General features: G+C 46.1%; 1 protein-coding gene across 1 annotated transcript in view; it reads right to left on the bottom strand.

Annotated features, from left to right (window-relative positions):
• The window catches only part of HK1 (hexokinase 1), a 124617-nt gene that overhangs the window by 74081 nt on the left and 31714 nt on the right, over positions 1 to 18822 (bottom strand). Inside the window, exons 3-4 of the mRNA XM_045437646.1 lie at positions 14840 to 14949; positions 11220 to 11270 (exon numbers count right to left, since the gene is read on the bottom strand). Coding sequence (XP_045293602.1) covers positions 11220 to 11270; positions 14840 to 14866 — 78 coding nt within the window. The 5' untranslated portion in view covers positions 14867 to 14949. The remainder of the gene's footprint in view (positions 1 to 11219; positions 11271 to 14839; positions 14950 to 18822) is intronic.

Below are 18822 nucleotides of genomic sequence, written 5' to 3'. Positions count from 1 at the left end.
CGGTCAATGAGGGTTATGGAGGTTATAGAGCACGTTTAAGGTCTGAAAGACAGCGAAAGGGAAAAAAGAAAAAGCTAGCATGTTGGAATCCTGGATGCTCTGGGGAGGGGGGCTGTGGTCACACAAAGCACGTTCCGAGGAGAAGCACCTGGAAGGGATCCTGACCCAACATTTCTATCAGTTAGATCTGTGGTTTTCAACCTGGCTGCACAAAAGGATCACCTGGAGAGCTTTTACAAACGTTGATGCCCAGGCCTCAGCCCCAGATGATGGCTGAACTGACCTGGAGCGGAGTCCGAACCCCAGCTTCTGGAATGAAAAGCGCTGACTTGCCATGGGAACATCTGGAGGAAATTTCTGAAATGAGCCTGCTGGCACTATCGTTTGCAGTCTCTCTCGGACAACGCCGAGCGCAGTTCCTCCGGGGCCCTGGTGGCCCTGCGGACGTGGAGCACACTGAGATGCAAGTTCACGGTGACTTTCTCATCAAATCTGCGGACAGTTTTGCTCCTTTGTGAGAAGGATTCTGGTGAAGAAGCACCAGGGCTCAGCCCCTGGAGTGGCTGGGGACAGAAGGTCACATTCCTGGCCTGTCTCCCTGCCTCTTTCATTTGCCCAAAGTTCTGCCTTCCGGCGGCATCATAACAGAGGTTATAAGTTGGCAACCGCCAGACTAAAACATGGCCTCCAGCGTATCTTATTTGGCCCGCCTAGTATTTTATAAATATGAGGAAGCACTTAAAAGTTAGGAGATTTGCTTTAAAACCCACGTTCCCGGGGCACCTGGGTAGCTCAGCCGGATAAGCATCTGGCTCTTGACTTCGGCTCAGGTCATGATCTCTCAGTTTGTGGGTTGGAGCCCCACATCAGGCTCTGTGCTGGCAGTGTGGAGCCTCCTTGGGATTCTCTCTTTCGCTCTCTCTCTGCCCTCCCCCGCTTGTGTGCTCTGTTCTGTCCGTCTCTCTCTCTCTCTCCAAAGAAACTTAAAAAAATAAAATAATACAATACAATACAATCCAGATTCCCCAGCATCTTAGGTCTGGTCACACAGGGCCCAGGTTATCACGTGGCAATGCTCAGCTAGAACTGAGCAGCCACTGCCCCCTTCAGACAGTGCAGGGGTACTGCAGCTGGCCCCAGGCCCCACCCAGTCTGCCCCTTCACTGATACACGCTAATGTCTGCCCCCACTTAGGCCTTCAAGTTTTTGGCCCTTGATAGCTGGAATTTACAGGCACAAGGCCTCAGGTGTTAGGGCTGGGGTTAAGATGAGGCAAGAGAGGTACCTCGGATGCAAGATTTGAATGCAAGATTTAAATCTTGCACACGTAGGCACCTCTCTTGCTTCACCCAAGTCCCACCCCTTTCAGGATCATAAAGGTCTCCGTCTGGCTGCCCCTTGCTCAACCCTGAGCTGTTTACCTGGCTCAGAAAGGACCTGATGCCCAGAGATACCCATCTCAGCTTCTGTCCCAAGAAGGTTTCTACTTCCCTGTGGGGATGATAGTCCCTCAGGGGAGCGAGGAAAGCCCAGTCTGGCCCTGTGGCTTGTTAGACATCCCATCCTCATACCATTGTGAGCCCAGTAGGCCTGCTATGCGTAAAGAATGATGGCCTGGAAGAAGGGTTATCCAGACTGCTGAGGCCTGCCTGTCTCCAGCCCTGCTCCTTCCTTCAAGCCAGCTCCTTTTCCAAAGGAAGCCCCTATCTTATTGGAACAGAACAATCTCAAAAGTCATCTTGCCGGTTAGTCTGAGTTTCCTGGGATAGTTCTCTCCAACTCCCACACACAAGCAGCATGACAGGGCCAACAAAAAGTCTTCAATCCTGCCCTGTTAGAATTAACTCCAAAAGATAGAAGGAAATGTTCATGTAGGAGAGTCCATCTCAGCGTCTAGGCAGGGTTCCTAGGCTGTGGGGTTTCACAGGCCAGCAAATTAAGCACACATATAAATAAAAACTAGGTACTGACTTTTCATTTTGCTAAGAAAAGATAATTTCTGGGGCGCCTGGGTGGCGCAGTCGGTTAAGCGTCCGACTTCAGCCAGGTCACGATCTCGCGGTCCGTGAGTTCGAGCCCCGCGTCGGGCTCTGGGCTGATGGCTCAGAGCCTGGGGCCTGTTTCCGATTCTGTGTCTCCCTCTCTCTCTGCCCCTCCCCCGTTCATGCTCTGTCTCTCTCTGTCCCAAAAATAAATAAACGTTGAAAAAAAAAAAATTAAAAAAAAAAAAGAAAAGATAATTTCTTAGTTACAATTCCCATCTCCTATCACCATAATTTCCCAAAGGAAAAGAGGTTTTAAGCCAGGGAAAGAAAAATAAGGGCTGCTTTTTAAACGAAATACCTCTGGCATTATAATAATGGCTAGTTCTCAGGTCGAACTTACAGTGGACCGGGTTATCGTTCTAAATTCTTTACTTAGATTCATTTTTTTGACCCTCAGAACAAACTAATGAGATAAATACTAGTTACATCCCCCATTTTATAGATGAGACTCTTGAGTCACAGAGAGGTTAAGTGACTTGTCTCCAAGGTCACACAGCTACTGCAAAGAGCTGGAATGTGTGCCCAGACAGTCTGGCTCAAGACTGCTCTAACGGTGAAATATTCGTCTTATCATATTGTCTATATCTCTCTTATTCTATTCAGGCCCAGTGATGCCTCAGTCACAGAGGGGTCCAGAAACCTGTGTTGGGGAGCTGCTCCCCTGGGGTACCGAGTCATGCTTGGTTAGATTTGTAAGGTGGGGCACGTGGATCCTGGCTCTGCAGGGCCCTCTCTTGTAAAGGGCATCCTCAGACCACATGGTGAGGCAGACTGACCTGACCAGAGGGGCCGTAAGGGAGGTATGGAAGCAGTTGCCCTCCCCAGTGCAGTGGGGACGGGGGCCTGTGGCTTGGTAGATTCAGCTGAGCTGGCTGAGTATGCCCTCCTCCCTCGCTGTCTCCTGTGGGTCCATCCCACTGTGCCCTACCCAAAGAATTGCTCTTTGTATTTTTTTGTAAATTTCTTTTTTTTTTTTTAATGTTTATTTATTTGTTTGGGGAAGGAGGGGCAGAGACAGAGAGGGAGGGAGAGAATCCCAGTCAGGTCTCTGTGCTGTCAGCACAAAGCCCAACGCGGGGCTCGATCTCACGAACCTTGAGACCATGACCTGACCCGAAATCAAGAGTCAGCCTCCCAACCGACTGAGCCACCCAGACACCTCCCCCAAAGAATCACATGTGTCAAGAGTCCAGCCCCCACTTCTCTCCTGAACCCCAGTTTATTTTCCAACTACTGCCCATGAAGGTCAGCTCTGAGACCCCCTGGGCGCCTGAAAGTTGGTATGTCTCACATCCCAGTCCTTTCTTCTTCTTAAACTTACTCTCTCTTCTCACTTCCCCAGCCTGTCATTTATTCCCTCAACAAACATTTGTGAAGCACCTAGTCTGCTTGTCCTTCCTAGTCACTGGAAATGTGCAGGTGAGCAGGACAGAGTCCCTGCCCACACGTTCCGGTGGGGAGGAACAGGCGGTAAACAAGTCACAAATTAAATATACGTCAGCTCAGGGGCTAGGAGAAAAAACAAAGCAGAATGTAGGTGACACATCCTACAATTTCCATTTCCCCTTTGTCTTAACTAATGAATGCTCCAGTTTTCAGCTGACTCCAGCCCTCACCCCCCGCCCCCGAGTACAGACTCCATCTACTGCGCAGCTAGATGTGGCCATGGGAGCAAGTTCTAGCCAAAGAGGTGAAAATGAGGGCATCTCATTCTAGCTTCCTGGAGCCTTCCTTAAGCCACAGTGATTATGGTCATTCTTCCTTCCTACTGGCTGAAATAGAGACAGACTGGCTAGAGAACGGGGATGTTTCGGGTTATGAGAGAACCTTAGGAATGGCAGTCCCACAAAACCAAGCAACAACAACAAAAAACAAGCTTGCATCCCTGTCACCAAGATGCCCCACATCAGCCCCCTACGGACTGCCTCATAGATTTCTAGAACCCGAGAGAGAAAGAAAATTCCAATGGGTTAACACAACTGCTGTTGGAGGGCTTTCCGTTACTACCAGCCAAATCTAACCCTAACTGATGCCCAGGTTGAACAGCAGAGAGTAAGAGAACCACTGGGGAGACCTCTCTGACGATACGACACGTGAGCAGACACCAGAACAAAATGGAGCGTAGGCTGTGGTCTGCTTATGCACGCCTAAGCTTCCTCTTCCTTCTTGGGAAAAGAATGTCCCAGGTAGGAACCATCTTCCCATCAGCTGGAAACCTGACCGTTACCCTTGAGGCTTTCCCCTCCCAAACGCCTTGCCTCTAATCTGCCACTAAACCCTATTGAGTCTACCTATGTCCGTGCCTCAAGAACAAAAACAAAACACGTCCAACCTAAGAACTCTCCTGAATCCACCCTCTCCTCCCCATTCCTTCTGCTAGAACAGGGCTGTAGAGGACTGAATGGTGCCCGCTAAAAGATATGCCCTAATCCCCATAACCTGCGCACGTGACCGTATTTGCCAAAAAGGGTCTTTGCATACATAATTCAGTTGAGGATCTCAAGATCTTCCTGGATGACCGGTGGTCCCTAAATCCAATGACCTTCCTGATAAGAGGCAGAAGAGAAGACAGTGGGGGAGAATGCCACGTGAAGGCGGAGGCAGAGAAGAGAGGGGGTTCTGCAGCCACAAACCAAGGAGCGCCTGGAGCCACCAGAAGTGAAAGAGGCCAGGAAGGATCCTCGCCTAGAGCCTGGGGAGGGAGCCCTGCCCTGCTGACACCCTGATTTCAGACTTCTGGCCTACGGAACTGCGAGATAATAAATTCCTGTTATTTTAAACCACCAACGAGGCACCTGGTGGCTCAGTCGGTTCAGCGTTCGACTTCAGCTCAGGTCGTGAACTCACGGGTTCGTGGGTTTGAGCCTCCCGTCGGGCTCTATGCTGACAGCTGGGGGCCTGGAGTCCACTTTGGATTCCGTGTCTCCCTCTCTCTCTGCCCCTCCCCTGCTCGTTCTCTCTCTCTCTCCCTCTCTCTCGCTTTCTCTTGCTCAAAAATCAAATAACATTAAATTTTTTTAATTTTCAATTAATTAAAATTAAAAAAATTTATTCATTAAAAATTAAAGTTGTTTAATTAATTAAAATTAAAATAACATTAAAAATTAAACATTAAAATAACATTAAAAAAAATTAAGGGCGCCTGGGTGGCTCAGTCGGTAGAGCGTCCAACTTCAGCTCAGGTCATGGTCTCAGGGTCCGTGAGTTCGAGCCCCGCATCAGGCTCTGTGCTGATGGCTCAGAGCCTGGAACCTGCTTCGGATTCTGTGTCTCCCTCTCTCTCTGCCCCTCCCCTGCTCATGCTCTGTCTCTGTCTCTCTCTCTTTCAAAAATAAAAAATAAAAAAAATTAAAATAGTAAAAAAAAATTAAACCACCAATTTGTGGCAATTTGCGATTGCACTCTTATAAAACTAATGCAAAACCTTTAGCCATATCAAGTCTCTCCTAGTCCCAGGCCACAGAACTGGTCTATTCAGAATCCTCTGTAGTAAAAATGTTTTGATCATGTATCTGAGCAATCTGTATATTTACTTTTTTTATGTTTATTTATTTATTTTGAGAGAGAGAATGAGCAGGGGAGGGTCAGAGGGGGAGAGAGAATCCCAAACAGTCTCAGCACAGAGCCTGACATGGGGCTCAATCTCATGAACTGTAGATCAGGACCTGAGCCAAAATTCAGAGTTGGTTGCTCAATGGGCTGAGCCACCCCGGCGCCCCTGTATATTTATTTATAATTATTAATGCATACGACTGCACTAATGTATTATTTATGTTATAAAACGTACCTAGGGGTGCCTAAGTGGCTCAATCGGTTAAGCATCCAACTCTTGATTTCGGTTCAGGTCATGATCTCACGGTTGTGAGATTGAGCCCCACATAGGGCTCTGCACTAGGTGTGGAGCCTGGTTAAGATTCTCTCTCTCCCTCTCCCACTGCCCCTCCCCTCTTGTGCTCTCTCTCATTCTCTCTCTCTCTCAAAAAAAAAAAAAAAAATACCTGCAACAGACATGAAAATAAATGGGACAGATGAGAGTGTAAAATGACACTACTTTGGAACTGTTTGGTTGTTCTTAATATTTTTTTTAATGTTTACTTATTTTTGAGAGAGAGTGAGAGAGAAAGAGAGACAGAGTACAGAAGGAGAGGGAGACACAGAATCCAAAGCAGGCTCCAGGCTCTGAGCTGTCAGTACAGAGCCCAATGTGGGGCTAGAACTCACAAACTATGAGATCATGAGCTCAGCCCAAGTCAGATGCTTAACTGACTGAGCCACCCAGGTGCTCTTGGCTCTTCCTAAAAAAGTTTAATATATACCTACCCCATGATCTGGAGATTCCATTCCTGGGTATTTACCCAAGAGAAATTAAAGCATATGTCCATATTTGGACATTTGCACACAAATGTTCACAGCACTTTATTAATAATAGCCCAAACTAGAAACAACCCAAATGTCTATGAGAAAGTGAGAGGATAAAAAAATCATATTAGATCTCTACATAACTCATACTTCTCAGGTAAAAAAATGGAACGCTTTCTCCCCCTTTGGTAACAGTTTTACTGAGATATAATTCACATACCATATAATTCACCCATTTAAAGTGTACAGTTCAATGATTTTTAACATAATTGCAGAGTTGTGACATCCTCACCACAATCATTTTTAGAACATTTTTATGATCCCAAAATGAAACATTGTACCCATTAGCTGTCATCCCCCAAGCTCCCATGCTCCCTGGCCCTAGGCAACTACCAATCTACTTCCCATCTCTACAGATTTGCCTATTCTGGACATTTCATAGACATGGAATCACACAGTATGTGGTCTTTGGTGACTGGCTTCTTTCATTCAGCAAGTTTTTAAAGTTCATTCACATTGTAGTACATATCTGAACTTCAGTCCTTTTTATTTCTGAATAATATTCTATTGTGTGGATATACCACCATTTGTTTATTCATTCAACAATTGATGGGTCTTTGGTTGTTTCCACTTTTGGGGTTCTTTTGGTGTTGCATTAATTTACTAGCGTTGTCGTAAAATACCACAGACTAGGTGCCTTAAACAACAGAAATGTATCTTCTCACAGTTCTGGAGGCTAGAAGTCCAAGATCAAGATGTGGGAAGGTTTGGTTTCTTCTAAGAACTCTTTCCTCAGCTTGCAGATAGCCCCCATCCTCATATGGTCTTCTCCCTATGTTCACACATCTCTGATGTCTCTTCATGTGTCCAAATTTCCTCTTCTTGAAAAGATTCCAGTCAGATTGGAATAGGGCCCATTCTAAAGACCTTGTTTTAAATTACCTCTTTAAATGTCTCCAAATATGACTACATTCTGAAGTCCTAGGAGTTAAAACTTCAACATATAAATATGGGAGTGGAGGGACACAAACCAGCCCATAACAGGTATCATATAAAGAAACCATTGCCAAATCCAAAGTCATAAAGATTCATATCGATGTGTTCTCCTAAGAGTTTTATAATTTTAGCTATTGCATTTAGGTCTTTGATCCATTGTGAATTAATTTTTGTATATGGTATGAGGTAGGGATTCAACTTCATTCTTTCGCATGTGGATATCCAATTGTCATAGCACCATTTGTTGAAGAGATTATCCTTACACCATTGAATTTTTTTCATACCCCTGTGAAAACCAAATGACTGTAAATGTAAAGGTTTATCTCTGGACTCTCAATTCTATTCCGTTGATCTATAGGTCTATCCTTATGCTGGTACAATGCTGTCTTGATTACTGTAGTTTTATAAGTTTTGCAAACAGGAAACGTGAATTCCTTGACTTTCTTCTTATTCAAGATGTTTTGGATAACTTGAGTACCTTCCATTTCCATATGGATTTTAGGATTAATTTACCAATTTCTGCAAAGAAGCCACCTAGTTTTTTTTTTGTTTTTTTTTTAGTGTTTATTCATTTTTCAGAGAGAGAGAGAGAGAGAGTGAGAGCGGGTGAGGGGCAGAGAGAGAGGGAGAGACAGAATCTGAAGCAGGTTCCAGGCTCTGAGCTATCAGCACAGAACCCGATGCGGGGCTCGAACTCATGAACTGTGAGATCATGACCTGAGACAAAGTCAGACACTTAACTGACTGAGCCACCTAGGTGCCCGCCAGCTGTGTTTTTGATAGGGATTGTGTTGAATCTGTAGATCAATTTGGGGAGTATTGCTAACTTAATATTAAGTCTTCCAATTCATGAACACGAGTGTCTTTCCATTTATTTAGATTTCTTCAATTTTCTTCAACAATGTTTTGTAGTTTTCAGAATATAAGTCTTGAATTTCTTTTAAGTTTATTCCTAAGTATTGTGTTCTTTCTGATGCTATTATAAATGCAACTGTTTTCTTAGTTTCATTTTTTGATTGTTCCTTGCAAATGTATGGAAGAACAATTGATTTTCATATATCGATTTTGTATTCTGCAACCTTGCTGAATGTGTTTATTCTACATGTGCATGCGTGCACGCGCGTGCGTGTGTGTGTGTGTGTGTGTGTATACCTTAGGATTTTCTATATACAAGATCATGTAGGAATGAATTCAATACATGCAGCAAATAAAAATATAGAAAGCCAGGTACAAAAGAGCACACATGTATGATTACATTTAAATGAGGTTCAAGAACAGGAAAACTAACCTATGGTGATAGAAGTCAGAACAATGATATCCTCAGGACAGGGGATGGGGAAGTAGTGGCTGGAAAGGGACATGAGATTTTGGGGGGTGATGAAAATATTCTATATCTTGAACTGGGTGGTAGTTATATAGATATATACATGTGTTCAAACTTCTTGAGCCAACACTTAGGCTTTATGCATTTGACTGCTAGCAAATTATGCTTCAATTTTAAAAAAAGACACAAGGATGAAATTAACTATTTTAAAATGTAGTGGACTAATAGTATCATGACCTAATTATCTCAAGCCCTTTGTATACATAGAGATTAGTTTATCATTAATGATATACAGAATAAAGCCAGAATTCAAATAGCCTGGCCCATTTTCTTTTTCTGACTACTTATTGTATCTGATCAATCTTTCATTTCTTTTAACCCCAAGATGTGGCTGATGAGGAGCTTGTACCAGGGATAGGAAATGAATCAGTGCTCTTATGTTCTCCTTGTTCATTAGATTGTTTTGTTTTTATTTATTTTTAGTAATCTGTATACCCAGCATGAGGCTCAAACTCATGACCCTGAGATCAAGAGTTGTTCTCTCGCTCTCTCTTCCGACTGATCCAACCAGGAGCTCCATTGTTCATTAGCTTTAGTCCATAGTTTCTGTGCAGAAACCTCTCTAAGCCACTTGCTTATTTTGTGAGGGTCATCCTAGTTAATATGATATGTATTATAGATATCATATATCTATCATATATCCAGATAATATGATATATAAAACTTCCTCAACCAGGGGGTTATAAGATGGTGATGCCTCATAATACGCTAAAAATAGCCCTGGAAACAAAGGTAGGGACCCCTATCAGGCTCTCCTCATTGTGAGAGACCCTGAGTACAAGATGATACAAGTAGCCATCTAGAAGGTTCACCAAGCAAGGCTACCATGCTAATTGGTCTTTAAAAATTGGTAACAATGGAACTGGTAGTACTTTGTTCTTTCCACTCTGAGGTGCACCATTTTGCACACACACCACCTCTCGAGATGTCTCTACTCTCAGCCCCGCTAACCCCCCGTCTGGTTTCCCGGAGGCTCAAGGCTCATGCTCCTTGCTGCTTCCAGACAGAACACAATTTTTTTTTTTATGTTTATTTACTTTTGAGAGACAGGGAGACAGAGTGTGAGCAGGCAAGGGGCGGAGAGAGAGGGAGACACAGAATCCGAAGCAGGCTCCAGGCTCCGAGCCGTCAGCACAGAGCCCGATGCGGGGCTCGAACCCACGAACCGCGAGATCACGACCTGAGCCGAAGTCGGCCACTTAAGCGACTGAGCCACCCAGGCGCCCCAGACAGAACACACTTTAATCACATGATTCCTCAGCCTAAAGATCTTTTGGGCCTCCTCCATAGAGTTCCTTACCTGGACATCCAGTGCCAGCCCCACCCAATGTCATTAGCCTCCCTTCCCGCCTTCCCTACCAGCACCACACCAGGCAGCCTCCAGGCTTCTTTCCATCTTTCACAGGCTCTGCGTTTGCCCTTGCTGCTGTTTGCCCCTGGAATGTCCTTCCTGGCCCGCAGATTGCTTCTTCTGCTTCAAGACTGTCTGTAAATCTCACCTCCTCTCTCCAACCTTCTTTCTCTCCCCAAGACAGGGCAGATCCCTCCCTCATCTGCTCCTAAGACACACACCGCAACTTTTTCCTTTTTTGCACGTTGAACTTCGCTTCTCAGCCATACGTGCTCAAAGGCTGGAGTCTCTTCTTCATTTTTGAAAGAACAAGAATATGGCTGCTTGATGGTGGAATAAGAAGCAAGGCAGAGGGGACTGTGATTCCAGGCCCAGCCTCGGACCTCACCTTGGACTAGATGCAGAAGGACCCAGGTGCAGGAGAAATCAAAAGTTACTGCCTTTTTCTCCCAGCAAACTGACTCTTTCAATACTCTGCCTCCCCACCTTCCCATGAAGCAACGCCCCTCAGATTCACTCTACTGCAACTCTAAAGGGGAATGAGAGGGCAGGCGGTAGGCCATCACAAATAGCACAGAAGATTCTCTGACTTGGAACCATCTGGGCTATGTCAATAGGAAAGAACTGAAACTTGTCCGTGTTCAAGTGCAGAGGGGATGGGTACCAAGTTCCTGGCGTGCCTGATTCTACACACTGGGAAAAGACAAGAGAGGGGAGAGACCTTTGTATTCTCTCTCTCCAGAGCCTCTCCCACAGTCGGCATGCCATGTAGCTCCAAGCGCAGGAAGGTCCTGTGTTTAGCTCTGACACTCAGTGTTTTGCTCCCAAGAAAGGGCTAGAAGAACAACCTAGTAGCAAAGGCCCCCTCACAAAGCACCTGTCCTGTGGGGTGGGCTGGGCCCGGGGAGGAACAGGTTAGAGGTAGATGCTCTCCCCACCCCCAGCACAGCCCCCGGGGGAATCCATTATAGGGCTGCTTGGCTCACTGGAACCGGGGTCAGAATGCCCAAAGGGAATTGCCACAGACTCTCTCTCTTTTACAGAAAATGTTACAGGAAATGGAAAGAACATTTAAGCTTCTTACCTTAACTTCAGTAAGTGGGGGCTTGATGGGCTTTTCAGATGCTTCTTCACTCTTAAAGAAACACAGGACAAAATAAGGTGTTACAAAGGCATCTTAGCAACTTGCACTCAAAACATATTGATGCTCATAACTTATCAGTCGTGCTCAGAAAGCGACGGTAACTGTAAGTAACCCCGAAATCGCTGAGTAAATTCTAAGATGATTAGCCCTAATCTGGATGAAGCACAGCAGAGCTCAGAAATGTCTTATTCGTGAATTTATTCACATCAGCATGGGTTAGGTGCTTACAAATGTGCAGGTTCTGTGCTAGGAAGTGGGGGGTTCGAAGATGAAAAACAATGGTGGCTCCGCCTGCAGGGAGCCCACAATCCACCAGGGAAGACGGATGAGTCAATCAACAGTGAAAGCGCAGTGCTGAGCTGCTGGAGAGGTGTGTGGGGGAGCTATGGGAACACAGGGGTCTGTCCCTGCTGAACCATTGGCCACACCGTGTCCCCAAGATTGCAGGATGCAATACTTGCCAGAAGAACACGGTGAGAATGTGGCCGTCAAGTAGCAGCCAGCTGGATGAGTTAGCATCCTGCCGTTTCATACCCCTCTTACAACTGCCCATGCCTCACAGGTTTTGGAAGCTGCTGCCAGTAAGAGAGAGGCCCATGTAGATTTCTTCATGATGGCGGCTGAAGGGATAAGGAAGATGTAGGAAATTGTTTGCGGAAAACAGCCATAATGGTTCTCCTCCCTGTACCCATACTATTCTCTGTAGTCTCCTCCCACGGCGACTCTGGGTTTGGCCGTGTGACTGGCTTTAGCCAGTAGGACGGTAACAGCACGACACAAGCAGTAGCTTCAGCCACGCTTGTGCTCAGGCCGGCCCTCTCTTGCTGCTCTTGGGACTCTTGCAACCACCACTCTGGGGGGTGGGGTGGTGAGAAGGCAAGGATGCTAAGTGACAGAGCACAAGAGGCAACCCCACTCTATAAGGAAGGGGACTGGGGTTTCTAGAAGGTTGCGCAGCGGCCCACAGACATGCAGCCAGTCCCCGTAAGAATCCGGGTCATAGAGGCGGGGGGTAACCCATGGATCCTCCCTGAAGGGCAGAGACCATCTTTTCAGCACTTCCTGCCCTGCCTCACCTAGAGCAGGTGCTCAGTAAGTGATTATTGTTCATGAACTGAAAAAACCGTGCCCTCTTCTGAGTAGGCTGCTAATCAGAGAAGCTCTGTAGAAATCATGGTCCTAGGGAAGCAAGAAAAGGCATCCCAGAGGCAACCCAAGTGACCAGGACAATCTAGGCAAGTTTTCCACTTGGCTGAAAACCAAACAGTCTAGGCTTTACACTGATACCCATGAGAGCAGACTAGCTACTGAAAGGGCTCGAAAGAAGCTTTGCAGATATTTACAGGCTGTCGTGAGAATTGAGCGTAAGGAAACAACGCAAAATACTCTCTGTAGCTTGGAACAACCAAGGAGTCAAGGAGAAAGGAACTGAATGGACCGTATCATTTTTGGCCCTTCCTTAGATTAAGAGTGGGAATTCAGGGGCGCCTGGGTGGCTCAGTCGGTTAAGCGTCCGACTTTGGCTCAGGTCATGATCTCGCGGTCCGTGAGTTCGAGCCCCGCGTCGGGCTCTGGGCTGACCGCTCAGAGCCTGGAGACTGTTTCGGATTCTGTGTCTCCCTCTCTCTCTGACCCTCCCCCGCTCATGCTCTGTCTCTCTCTGTCTCAAAAATAAATAAACGTTTAAAAAAAATTAAAAATAAAAAGAGTGGGAATTCAATATCCAGAGCACAACACTTCTAAACCTGGACCAACTCAAAATAGGAAATAGGAATGTCCTTCGGCAGTTACGGTTGGCATCACACGCCTCACCTGCAGCCTTGAGTTTGTCGTGGAGGCAGAAAGAGCACGGACTTGGAGCCAGAAGGACCTGAGTTGAAGTTCTAGATCTGTCACTGATGAGCTGTGTAAAATTAGGCAAGGAATTTCCCTTTCCTAAGCCTCTGGGTTCCCATCTGAGAGATGAGAATGCTGCCTACTTCATTGGAACTTTGTCAACATTTAAGGAGACCGTGAGAAGGGGCTGGCACAGAGCCGTTGCTCGTAGAAAGTTACAGTAAAGACCACAGACTCCTAGAGACACGGGGCAGTAACTACAACTCACACGCGCCACTTGAGACTCAAACCGATTTCCAACTCCTGGGTTTCTACTCATGTCTGAGATCCCCGAGCCTGTGCTCCCCTCTCTGGACCCCCAAGGACCACAGAGGACCCGCCGGACATTCCACAGATTGACACTGAACTCCAAGTGCCGGTGCCCAAGCCTGCTGACCGCCATGTGGAGCCTGTGACACTGGCTGCTTTGTGTCACCTCTCCTAAGCAGGCCTGGCCTCCTTTAAACCCTCAGTGGCATCCTGCCTGAGGCTTGCGAGGCCAGGTGGGGGCACAGGAAGGGGACAGTGGGGACCATGAGAGGTGGCAATGACATCCCAGACAAATCTCCTGGGCTGGAGGTATTCCTTTCCCAGAGCAGGCAAAGCTTTGTTCACCCTGATTGTGGAGTAGAGAGGAGAGAAGGAGGAGAGAAGGAACAGGCATTGCGGGATGGGGACCCAAGGAGTTTTCAGGTTTATGTATTTAGCGGCCTCCCCTGCTCACTGTAACTGGTCAGGCTACAAAGGTGACACTGAGTTTCCACTTGGGTGTGAGAAGCGGGGTCAAATTCAATTCTCTCAAAGTCCTGCAAGGTAGGAAGGATGTGGGGCTGGACATTGCAAAGCCCTCCTTAGAGGTGACGAAGGGGGCCTTTTCAAGCCGGGCCCGGAGGACTGAGGGAAAGTTGCCCGCCTCCCCCCCCACACCTCACATGGAGGGGAACAGCAGCTGCTTGAGTTTGTGGTCCCTCCTCCCCACTCTCACATGCTATCTGGGAGCTAATTTGTCACCCACGCACTGACCAGGGAAGTCTTCTCAGCCGGTACTGACATGCTGCTCTGGGGGAATTCTGTCCCCGGGGCATTCCTTAAGGCCCAGCTGTGTGTTTGTCGCTGGGCTTAAACCACATTGTACCTCGATTTCCCAGACTGTAAAAGGGGGAGCATCGGTAGTCCTTGCCCCAGAGGGACCCTCTGCAGCACAGGTTAACTGAAAATGAGCCAGCTACTCAGAACATCATTTGTCCCATAAACATTTTCCAAGGTTTGTTTCAACATCCAGGGGAGGAGCTGGGCTCTCTGTGAGACGCAAGGATGGGTTTCTGCTTTCACAGGGCCACGGAAGGCTTCTCTCAGAAAAGGCCGCACTCCTGTTCTCGACACACATTCAGGACTTTGCAGCGTAACGATCTAAGAAGTGATTAACCGAGGGGTTACGTGAATGACCCCCTAGGCTCCCCTTGGTCAGGACCTATCTGGCCCAGGTAAAAATTAAACTGCACAGAGAGTCAGAGGCTGGATCTGAGGGCCTCCTGCCTCATCCCATAACATGTCTCTGCTGTGCTCCTGGTCTGGGTTTCCATCCTATAAAGTGGACCCCGACCTAACAGCCTGCGGGAGGGTGGGCCGGGCTGCGCGGTGCAAGTGGCCACGTGAAGTTAGAGAAAAGCAAGGGGAGAGCTTACGCATCCTCGCTGGCAGCTCTGCCCCATGGTGGGCACCTGCTATGCCCGGGTTCTTCCTTCTCTTCTGGTCCTTTCTTCTCTTCTGCTCTCAGCAGCCCAGGCTAGGAGGCCTGGAGAAAAGCAAACCCAAAGGAGGAAGAGTCAAGGGTTCGTCAGTCTCATTCCTCTCCTCACCAGCCGGGAGGCTAAACACGCCGCTACTGAGGACCGGGGGCAGGTTCAGGCCCCTGTTTCCAGAAGGATCCGTAATCCGAAGTAAAATGTCAGGATACTATTCTAGAAGAAATTCACTGGAGCCCTGTCTGGAGGTGGTGTCTCCTCACCAGCTACAGCCTTGTCTACCCTCAAAGAGATCTGAGGGGTTCTTGGGTGGCTCAGTCGGTCGGGCGTCCGACTTCGGCTCAGGTCATGAACTTGCGGTTGTGAGTTCCAACCCCGCGTCCGGCTCTGTGCTGACAGCTCGGAGCCTGGAGCCTGCTTCAGATTCTGTGTCTCCCTCTCTCTCTGTTCCTCCCTCACTTGCACTCTGTCTCTCTCTGTCTCTCTCTTTCTCTCTCTCAAAAGTAAATAAAGATTTTAAAATGTTAAAAATTAAAAATTAAAAAACAAAGAGATCTGAAAGTAGGGTCTTGCTTTAGGGCGGAAATCCAATAGAAATGGACATTAGCCAAGGCAACTCCAAAGCCCAAATTTCAGAAGTGCAATATTCACCACAGTGTCATTCTTTTCCCCTAATTTAAACAGGATAGGGTGTAGCTCTGGGTAAAAAATCATTTCTCTAATTATAAAAGCAATGCACACTCATCATACCAAGAAAGTCACAAAATACAGGCAAGTAGTTTAAAAATTAAAATCACCTTTACTCCTATAGAAATAAGTTCTTTTTAAAAATATTTATTTTTATTTATTTATTTTTTAAGTTTATGTTGCGAGAGAATGCACACACAAACGGGGGAGGGGCGGAGAGAGAGGGACAGAATCCCAAGCAGGCTCTGTGCGGTCAGCCACAGAGCCCAACATTGGACTCGATCCCATGAACCATGAGATCATGACCTGAGCCAAAACCAAGAGTCAGACTCTTAACTGACAGAGCCACCCAAGTGCCCCAGAAATGAATTCTGTTAACATTCTGGCCCATATCCTTCCTTATATTTTTGTCCAGATAACCGCAGGCCAGAAACAACATAAAAATGGAATCATGCTCTTATACTCTTTTTAAATCTTCTTTTTTCCATGGAAGAAAATATTATGAAATCTTTTCATGTCAATTAATAAAGACCGCATTACTTTTTTATTGGTTACACTGGGTAGAGATCTTATAGTTCATATTCAGAAAGGCTTACTCAGGAATGATATAGTAATAATTCAATAAGTGTCAGATAACCTCAGTCAAAATTCATAACAATTTTATTAAGTCTCTACCATACCCCGAACAGCTTAGAAATATTATGTGATTTGCCTAACAATTAGCGTGCTGCAGCAAATCCAAAAAGTTCCCTATTTGAGGCCTTTTTAGTTCTAAGAGGGTAAGCCAAGAGTCCAGACTTCTAACCATTGGCGTAACACTGGGCCTCCAGCCACTGAATCCTGATGGCTCACGGTTGGTGAATTGTGCCCGAGTTGGTCTCGGTGGGACAACTGGTACCCCTGACATCCCAAACCCTCCCTGGCCCAGGTCAGAGGCATAAACAAAATGTGTCGGGTTTCTTTGTTATTTGTTTACATAAACAAAGTTACACTTAAAGCTCTTACTTAATTCCTTCATCCCGCATGTTTCTGGGGCAGAAGGCACACAGAACTTGGCTATGATATGTTCTTCCAAGAGCCTGGAAATATCCGTACTTGTCTTATATTTACTCGATAAATATAAGGAAGGATATGGGCCTCTCCCATTACAGGATAAGCCCCCAGGGTGCACACACTTTGTGTGTCCCTCAGTGCTCAGCACATAGTAAGTGTGGGACATGGCGTTGAGGTCAGGCTGTTTGGTTTGAAGCCCCACTCAGCCATGTAATAGCTTTGACTCTGGAAAAGTTACTTAACCTAACTGACCCTCAGTTTTCTCAACTGTAAAATGGTGACATTAACAGACATTAATATAGCTGCATAGGAACGTGAGGTATGCGTATGTAAACAGAGCACTTAGGATAGTGTTTTGCATCTAGCAAGTATTCAATATATACCTGTTAACTATTATTGTTGTTGTTGATTGATTAGCAATGTTTTTGAAATTCAAAACAGCTGTGAAAGCAAAAACTGCTTTTACTAGGGGCCATAAATGGCTTATAACTTGTGAGAAGGGAGATGATTCATTTTCAGAAATACCAAATAAGAGCTGTGCTGTCTAGTTAACAATAGGTTTACAACTCATTGGAAATATGTATGAACTCTCCCCGCCCCCCCCCCCCCATACACACACACAATGGAGTCCCAAACCCTCAGACCCTTCCTTTCCTTGTTGTTCTTCTCCTCTCCATTTCACAGGCTTATTTTCACGGGCTTTGCAATGAGCAGGGGCCAAAGCACAAAGGGAGGAGGGGCTGAAAGTCTCTGCATCACCTCAGGGAATGTCTGATTGTTCCAGACTACTTTTTGTCTTACAGGGGCATAAACGACGTCCAGGTAAGGCTGTAACCTCTGTAGTGTTCGGCCAATGAGGAACCAGGGGAGGGACTTGCACGCTAGGAGATAAGTTGTCTGCTGTAACTGCCCTGAGTATGCCTGTCCTCAGACACCAGTTCTTGCAAGAAGGTTGATTAAAGCCTCGCTTCACTGTGCTCTGAGTCTCTACGTCCCTCCTTTGATTGGGTTGATGGGCTTATTTCTAACATAATTGAGACACAGCCTGTCTCAATTATGGGGGCGGGGGGAGGGGGTTGGTTTAAAGCAGTAAGTCCAGAGGTGACTGGGTGACTCAGTTGGTTAAACGTCCAACTCTTGATTTAGGCTAAGGTCATGATCTCATGGTTTGTGAGATTGAGCCTTAAATCAGGCTTTGTACTGACAGCACAGAGCTTGTTTGGGATTCTCTCTCTCTCTGCCCTTCCCCTGCTCATGTGAAGTCTCTCTCTCTCTCAATATAAATACATAAACTGTAAAGCAGTGAGTCCATACGTAGAGCATAAGACAATTTGTTGGGGTGACAGAAGACAACAGAACTTTTATTTATGACTTTTTAAATTTCACCGTATGATTTTTTTAGGCTATTCTTTGTATTGTACATATTATTTCAGGACATGATTTTTTTTAATTGAGATAAAATTCATATGTCAAAATATTCACCCCCTTAAAATATATATATAATTCAGTGGGTTTTAGTATATTCATAAGGTTGTGCAATCACCACTATCTAATTCCAGAACATTTCCATCACCCCAAAAAGAAACATTGCACCCATCAGCAGTCACTTCTCACTCTATCCACCCTCTCACCCCTCCCTCCCAACAACAGCTCATCTACTTTCTTTCTCTATGGATTTGCCTGTTCTGGATATTTCACATACATGGAATCATAAATGCATAAATCCCCAAATAACTAAAATACATGTATCGGGGAATGTGTCTGCAAAAATATTTTACAGAAAGAGCACATGACCAAGAAGATGTGGAGAGCCCTGGATGAGAGTGTCAAACCTTCTTGGTTTTGTCCCCCCAGCTCCTTTATGAATTTCCAACACAGACACTGACAGGAGGTCACAGCCTCCATCAACCTCTGCCAATTACAACCCAATGGCTGACACAGGCCAAAGCAAAAGGCAATGTAAAGATAATATACATTCTGCTTGATAATGTATGATTTAACTTTGTTTCTACAAAAAGATGTTCCCCTAATTATGCTAGATAAGCTAATAGTTAAAGCAGCAGTGTGGCCTGGGACCCAGGTTCGAATCCTTGCTCTGCCACTTACTGAAGCATGAGTTTCCGTGTCTGTAAAATGAGGGAGATAATAGGTGAGAATAAAGAACCCTTTTCCCTTCTGCATTA

Source organism: Leopardus geoffroyi, chromosome D2 (assembly GCF_018350155.1).
Source record: "Leopardus geoffroyi isolate Oge1 chromosome D2, O.geoffroyi_Oge1_pat1.0, whole genome shotgun sequence".
NCBI lineage: Eukaryota > Metazoa > Chordata > Mammalia > Carnivora > Felidae > Leopardus > Leopardus geoffroyi.
This window is presented reverse-complemented; position numbering and strand designations above follow the sequence as displayed.